The 8,233-nt window shown below is 34.2% G+C and overlaps 1 protein-coding gene across 1 annotated transcript; it reads right to left on the bottom strand.

Annotated features, from left to right (window-relative positions):
- Window positions 1–263: 263 nt before the first annotated feature.
- Window positions 264–1,880, bottom strand: LOC142983271 (uncharacterized). The gene is made up of 3 exons (XM_076130200.1): window positions 1,735–1,880; window positions 954–1,029; window positions 264–521 (listed from the first exon to the last, which is right to left on the bottom strand). Exons 1-3 carry the CDS (start codon window positions 1,793–1,795, stop codon window positions 284–286), a joined length of 375 nt encoding a protein of 124 aa, XP_075986315.1. The 5' UTR covers window positions 1,796–1,880; the 3' UTR covers window positions 264–283.
- Window positions 1,881–8,233: the final 6,353 nt, after the last annotated feature.

Genomic DNA, 8,233 nt, shown 5'->3' on the forward strand with positions numbered 1-8,233 from the left:
GCGCCTCTCAAGTTTTGACGAAACACAGACCATTAATACTTTGTAGAATGTTGATGTTTGTTTTATAAACTTTAGCTCGGTTCTCTACTACTATCGACTACCGACAACCAGCCAGCTATCGAGAAATTTTACACGAAAATGTGTTAAGCGCCTCTACCGGGCGCCGAAAGAACTATTTTGACAGTACATTTAAAATGTCAAAATCTCGATACAGTACCGACGATTGAGAATACTTTTAAAGGCACAAAAAATAAAACGGCAGCTAACAAAACACATTTAATATCTAATAATGTATACAATTCCCGCGATGTACAACACTAAGTTTCACTCCTCTCGCGTTCTCAGCACACGTCATCTTACATTTATTGAAGTAAGACCTGTTATCTGATGCACAGATAGGGTCGTATATTTTATGACATGTGCAGTTTTCCGGCGTCCCTTGTGATTCCGGCCACGACATCACCGCCGCACTAGGTGTAGTGGTCTCCGTTACAGGTACAGTGTCTGAATCTGTTTCGTTACTGTAAAATTTTCAGATGTAAGAGACAGTTCAATCACATTTTGCCGCTACCACTGCGTCTGGAGACGGGTTCGATTCCCACACGGAACAATTATTTGAGCGATCCATAAATAAAAATGCTAAGACAAGATAGGTTTGAATTTTCAGGTGTCTATCTTAAAATGTTTTCCTTACTCATTCAAGATTGTTTTATTTTAAAAACGTTGATATTGTCCGACAACTTAGTGGAGAGCCTTCGCATCTTGGATTTTTTTAGGTTATAATTAGTCGACAATTTTCAAAATAGAACAATATTCAAAATAAAAGCATTAACCGCTACGACATGGGGCAGTCAGACTGCAGTTTTTAATCCCCACGGTAAGTTTAAATTAATGAGTATGCCTTTTTTAGTTTAAGAAATCGTATAAGTAAATAGAATATTTGATTCACTTACTCTTGTCTCAAAGGTACTTTCGTAGTCTCTAGACTATTAGCACTCTGTGTTTGAACGAACACTAATAAAACTGAATCTGTGGAACAATTGTTACATATTTGTCACATCGTTGTCTTATTGGAAAAAGACCAACCCTCTTATTCATAAAAATATATGACATCATGAAAGGCTTATTAAGTGTTTTGTTTCTTTCACTCCTTAGCGAAATGAAAAAGAGAAAACATATTATAGTAGTATTTTAACTTAAATAGGTTTATAGTGTGTTTATGGATAAGAGGGTGAGTTTCGTATTAATAGATCCTGGCACTTCAAATATCACAATGATTGGATTAAACTAAAAAAAAAAGAAAATAGACGGTTCTACCCCATTAACGAAATATGTCACACTGACTTTAGTAAAAACACATTACTGTACCGTTGCTGGGCAAGGGTCTCCTCCCGTAATGAGGGAGGCGTTAGGCCTTGAGTTCACCACGCATAGTCAGGGTTGGCGACTACATCTTTAAGAACTGTTCTAAAGAACTCTCAGGCGTGGGAGGTATCAACTTACACCACTCAGCTATCACTGTAGCTCGATTCTCTACTTCTATCGACTACCGACAACTGGCCTGTCATTGAGAAATTTTATATGAAAATCTGATCAGCGCCTCTGACGAGCGCCGTAGGAACTATTTTGGCAGTACATTCTAAATGTCAATATTTCGATACTCAACAGTACCGACTGTACAGAATCGCACTACGGCTCTACTGTTACTTACATAATACATAAGTGTTCACTTACATGATATAATTACTGTTATAATTCCTATTTTTCTTTTAACGTCGAGCATAGTAACATACATATCAAATATCTTGAAAAATATAAGAAACCACTGTACCGACTATTGCAAGCTTGTATCAACATAATGTAAATCAAATAAAAATTTACGTTTCTTTGAACGATATGAAATCAACAATAAAATGTATTATCGAATACTTCGATTGGAAGTGTATTTTACTATTTTCAATAGACTTTTTACATAAATAAGTATAGATTGATCTTGTATGACAAGATGTATGTGTACAAAACAAGGAATGGATGTGAACAAAACAAGGGATTTTTTTAATAATCGTACCAAGTGGCGTTTTCTGGCTACACCTATGGAAGAGAGGCGCGATTTTATGTGTGCATAAAAATATAGGCTTTTGACGAAAGTTGTTTAAAATATCGTGAACCTTCACTTAATTAACACAGTGGACTTAAGGCCTTATTACTTCATTTCCTCCCTGGAATAATACCTTGCTCAACATTGTGCATTGCAAAGTGTTACGCAGTCATAGTATCAGAAATGTTATGCAGTTTTCTCACAAACAGCCGTAAAAAAGTATGTGTAAAACTGCTCATCCATTTGGGAAATAGGAACAAGACGTAAGTGTGAAATTTACATAAAATTATTGGTCTCCAGAGTGTGCGTTTGAATTGAACAAAATAGCATTGGACATAATTATAAAGAAAGCAAATAAACTATGTTTTATTCATATACAGTTTTCATAACATTTTCACTGTCATAGTTAATAAAAGTGATAAATGTCTTCGTGTATTCAATTCACAGAGACTTTAAAATGGAAGAGTGTTTTGTTACTTGTTTCATAAATATTCTTTGTATTACAATATCAAGGAAAAATGGCTTTTCGAAAATGTTTAATTTATTTTCGACTCATAATATTATCCTGATAGAAATTGCATACCAATGTTTGTGTATCAGAAAGTGTAACAAGTACAAAAAAAAATTCAAGCATAAGAAAACTGCCAGTATCACCTTTTTGAAAACCATTTCAATTAGTTTTTTCTTTGATTTAAAAGATGCGATTATGTTACAATATTGACTATCGACATCAGCTAGCTTTCGTCTTATGAAAACATGAAATGCGATTTTCTACCAAAAAGACTATGATCAACTGTCTAGCTATCGAGAAATTCTGTATGAAAATCTGATCAGCGCCAAAAACGTCGCGAAAACTATTTTGCAGCACAATTTAAATGTCATAATTGCGAAACTCGATAGTTCCGACTTAAAAAATTGCGTTACCAGGCCTTAAAACATTTTGTGAGTACATTTACATTGTCTAAATCTTGATACTCGATACCGCTATAGATAATGACAAACTATCTAGAATAAAAGGATTTTGAAACAGTTTCAATAAAATATTTGTAGTATACCTAAAATCCATTTCATTTCTCTTAATAATAATACTTGAAACACCATTTATTTTTAATCACCTCTAAGTAAAATATATTTAAAAACTCCCGCAATCCTTTAGATGTTGCTTTTTAAAGCATCCATTGCGCTAGGGATTATCCCAGTACCGTTGGACTTTACTGACACAAAGTACTAGAGGACACTGCATAGTTATTTTATCTATAGATACTTATACGTGAATTAAAAAAATAACTGTGTGTTGATGTTTCATGAGGCTGATGAGATAAGTATTTAGTATGAGTGATATAAGAGTATTTTACGATGTTCTTACCCCAAGCAAAAATAAAATTGATCAAAGTTCTATATGTCCTGTTAGCTAATATAGATAAACTATAGACGTATAATACATATATGTAGGTACCAATATATTTTTGCACAATAGCATTGACTGGATATTGTATAAAATTGCGCCTAAACGAAGTTCTACAAAACTGTAAATATGCAGTTTGCTTAGTGCGAATCACTGGCATTGCAAACTAATGGACAAGTTTTGATGAATGATGTAACCATCTTTGAAAATACGAAGTGACCTGAAAGACTATAAGAAAAATAGTAATCAATTTGCCCGTTAAAATATTAGCTATGGACTCAAGGGCTAACCCCTCACCCGTTTGGGAGGAGACCTTTGCCCGGCAGTGGGGCAGTTATGGTTTAAAATAAACTTTAAGTGATTGCAGCTCAATAACAATATAATTTCATAGAAACCACTATTTTCCGCAAAATAAGTCACAAGCTTTAGTAGTGGAATAAATAAAATATACATCAGCGTCAACAAAGATTAAGATGAAATATATGAAAGAGTATCTGCTCTCTTCAGACATTGTTCACGTTTCCTCGCTATATTTTATAACAGTCAAAATATGAGTGCGGCTATTAGATATACGGCTACAGCATAAGCGGAAAATACAGACGTTTTTAAAGGCGCTGCCCAACGAGTTGCGGTTGTCTTCAATAAGAAATGTACTTAATTTACATATTTGCTAAGTATAAGGTAACCATTTATATTTTACCAAAGTCAGCTAAGCTGATATTACAGAGCTCAAGCCTGGTTTTACCTGCATTTCATTCATTCATCGTATGATGGTTAACCTATTGTCAAAGTTGTTTAAGCCAGCCGAAGGCCTGTAAGCGCAGCTAGCTATAATCGCCTCATAGGCATAGCTAGACGCTCATAGCTAGTCTTCTTCTAATCGTATAGTTAGTGGTCAACCTAGGGTCAAAGTTGTTCAAGCCGCCCGAAAGGCCTTTGATGTGGCTAGCTAGTTGTGCCCTTTTCAGGCGACTCTAAAAACTTTGACACTAGGTGGAGCACAAATAGTTAAGAATAACTACAATTTTTGTGTATGCTTTTTAGTGTTTATGTTATTAATTTTAGTGGAAACAGGCTGAAGTATGTTTTATTGTATCGCTGTTTTCATAGCCCAACGTCCAGAATAAACTAGCGTGCATTTATCTCAATCCATTGAGTTGAGTATCGTGGATCCTGATCGATCGACAACTATGAATGGCCCGATTTATAATAAAAAGGGTTCAGGCATTTCCACGAAGCCTTATCATATTTGAGAACATAAGCCAAGGTTAGTAATGGTGGCTTGTAACGCACAAGCCATTACATATTTATTAATTTTAATAATTGAAAAAATATTAAGACTTTACAATGTTAATAAACTGGTGGCGTGTTATGATAGTGGCTACAATCCCACACCAAAATTATAAATGAGTCCGCATATTTGGTTTTAAATTCTAGTATGACGCCTTTGTGTATGATTTATGTAGATTAGTATCATTTCGATAAATATTTATGTATCAATAAAAGGTTGTTGCTTTCATACTTACTTACTTACTCCGTTGGCTCAACGACCCAAAATAGTAGCTTCTATATATTAATCGAAACATATACATATTTTCCAAGATAATAACTCGTTAAACATATTTATTTTGGCACCAATACTGTGTCGCAGAAAATGCTTAACAAAATTTGTAATAAATAGACAAAAACTATAAGACACGTCGACGCCCCATCTAAATTCAGTTTGAAAACAGTAGGAAGTTTCAATATAAAACAAGGCAGGCGGACGTTCAAGATTCACTGATAACTACTTTAAACATATTCAGGCCTTATTCTGATGTTTATTTATTAAATCTATCTTACTTCTTACTAATTTTATAAATGCGAAAGTCTTATATCAAATTGTATGCAACGCAACTTATTACAGTGACCAATTTTAACGAAAAGCCTGCGTGATCGCTAAAACCTGGCCTCATTCCATTTTTGAAACCCGTATCTGTTCTACTGCTGGGCAAGAGTCTTTTCCCGAAAGAGGAAGGGGAATAGGGGATTGGGCCTTAGGTTCATCACGCTGGGCAAGTGTGGGTTTGCGACTATGCTTGCCCTCAAAAATATATTACACAAATCCTCATCTGCCCATTAGTAGTAGCTCATAATATACCTTTTCTCATTATACCCAACTCCTAAAAATAATACAATAACGTCCAGTATACCGTTAATTTATTACAAAACATTTCTTACCCTCCACGTCAAATCCCCGGGCCACCTTATTATCCCAAAAACTTTTTCGATGACATTTTCTTTGCATTTTCCAACAGATAATTTCCATGGCCGGGGGCGTTTTGTTCCAATATTCCGGGGACCATGCTCTTGAAGGACGTTCAAGGTCAAAAGTTGTGGTTCCATTTCAATCAGGTCGAGTTGTCCATTTGAATAATTTTGCCTCGTATTTGAATAATGGGATGTAATAAGAATTCTTTTATTGAGGAACTGTGACCTTTTTTTGTTATTTGATGGTGTAGTGTATTTATATTTAAGTCACTTTTAATCCAATTACTACAATCCCTGCTGACTTCTTTTGGTGAAGGTCAGTTCGCAAGTACGTGTGCGTGAAAAGATTTTCGAGGAGTAAAAATCATGGTCCATGAATCGAAGCCGAAAATACGTTATATGATCATTCATAGGCCAAGTCATCTTGGCCAGTGTGGTGGACGCCTAAACCCTCCCTCATTCTGGGAGGAGACTCCATCACCAGTGGAACAATAATGGGTGAAAGTTATAATTTATTTATACGATATAACACATATTCCCAAAATGCTGTGATAAAATTGCAGCAAAACTAGAAAGCAATTTAAAAATGATATGATTAACTTGTAGCAAAACTAAACAGCAATTTATATGAAAAATATCTGGAATAAGGCTTTCAAGCTGGCCGAGAAGTTGCCGAAACTGTGTCGGGACAGTTCCGTGATGTTTTTTAGTTAAAAAACAAATTCTGGAAATGCGCCAGGCAGCCAAAAAACTGGTGCTTGGCGGAGGTTCGATCGAACCGAAGATAGTGCTACTCATCACGCCATTTAGTAAAAAAACCTTTACTTAAACTTTTATTTAATAAGTGTATTTTGTTGAGCACAAGTTTTTGGTCTCGATCTTCGCTGCAAGCAGTGATTAGAACTGCTCTTTTTAGCTCTTTTCTTATTTATTATTATTAATAGTAGCCATGTTTGTAATTTTAAACTTGCTCGCTAATACAGGGGACTAGCAATATACGGATTGCATAATAGCAAAATACGGATGTTGCTCATACGTTTCTACCTATGCCTTCGGATATAACAGGTGTCATGTTATGTTTGTACATAATTTATGTTTTGCGACTTCTGAAGTTGATAGATTAGCATCCATTTAAACAAACCTTGGCATTTAGCAATAGTGTAGATAGCTATGCCTAGATTATTTTACAAATTCAGCTATCGATTGTTACCTACCTCAGTTTTATTTCAATCTGCACTCAAAATAAAACGAAGTCTCAGACTAACGTTTATCGTAAGTAAGCTTTACGGGTTTTTACTAAAGCTTTCACGGATATGAAGCGTCGGGGTGCGGCTATTTACGGATATTCGCTTTTGAATTACGGGTTTAATACAAATGAATAATATGAGTTGTACTGAAATTTATTTTTGCTTGTATATTAAAGAGTATTGTAAATATGATAAATGAAAAAGATAAACTCCATTAAAAAAATAGTTAAATCAGTATTATTATACGAAAAGCTAGTAGAGAACCCTGGCATGCAAGATCTATCTAGGTTTTATTTTCAATTCTATGTATTTCCGAAATAAAGACACTGTATCAAACTAGCAACCGTTAGCTGCATAAGCCTGCGGGACACTGAAGTTCGAAATTCTGAATTTTGAAAAGATTTACAAGCAGTGAATGTTTTTGTTTTACTATAAAATCTTAAAATTTTCACGCACTTTTTAGCTCAAAATCGCTCGCTAAAGCTAATATGCAATATCTTTATTATTCGTATAACAATCAAACTGTTTACAATATAACTGGAACATATTCCTTAACTTATTCTTCATTTATAGAACTGGAAGTACCATAAACAAGGTGGATTTTAGGCTTAACACGATTACACAAGGCAACAAGAAACCTTAGAGATAGCAATTCGCTTAAATCGTGTCATAGTTTTTGTTCGAGTGCGCTACAAGCTATTTTAGTTTTTGGTCACAAAATAACATTATATCCTCCTGGTAACGGGAAGTACCTCTATGTTTGTGTATTGTTCAGTTATTATTACATTATGTTGCTGTATATTTTGAAATATTATATTAATGTTAAGACCAAAAACCTGGCTTTTGCATTTTAACTTGATGGAAATGTACCTATACATAACTACGATTCAGGGTGTACTGATTGGGTTATTCATTGCCGAAGCAACTAAATTAATTGGTTTCTTTACTCATTGTAGAAATTGTAATTGTATTTGATTTTATTTTAAATTTTTAGTAAGGCATGTCAACAAATAAAACTTATAGAAGAATTTCTGTAGTTAAAACTTTTTATCAACTTATTATTTTGGATTTGCAATGATGTATCTATGACGTCAAAATCTTAAAGTATCTCAAACAAGTTCCAAACTGGGTGAAATAAACAAAAAGAACTTTCAATATAGATTACTTTCTTAGAAATCGTCTTCATTGTAATTTTCCACCGATTAGAGACGATAGACAAGAATATACACTTTT

Source organism: Anticarsia gemmatalis, chromosome 23 (assembly GCF_050436995.1).
Source record: "Anticarsia gemmatalis isolate Benzon Research Colony breed Stoneville strain chromosome 23, ilAntGemm2 primary, whole genome shotgun sequence".
Classification (NCBI taxonomy): domain Eukaryota; kingdom Metazoa; phylum Arthropoda; class Insecta; order Lepidoptera; family Erebidae; genus Anticarsia; species Anticarsia gemmatalis.

What these genes read in the sequence shown, in the direction of transcription:
- LOC142983271 (XM_076130200.1), bottom strand. Translation starts at nt 1,795, where the DNA reads ATGTATGTTACTATGCTCGACGTTAAAAGAAAAATAGGAATTATAACA. An exon ending in TATAACAGTAATTATATCAT is followed by an intron (nt 1,030 to 1,734) that starts GTAAGTGAACAC and finishes ATTGTTCCACAG; the next exon opens with ATTCAGTTTTATTAGTGTTC. An exon ending in AAAGTACCTTTGAGACAAGA is followed by an intron (nt 522 to 953) that starts GTAAGTGAATCA and finishes AAAATTTTACAG; the next exon opens with TAACGAAACAGATTCAGACA.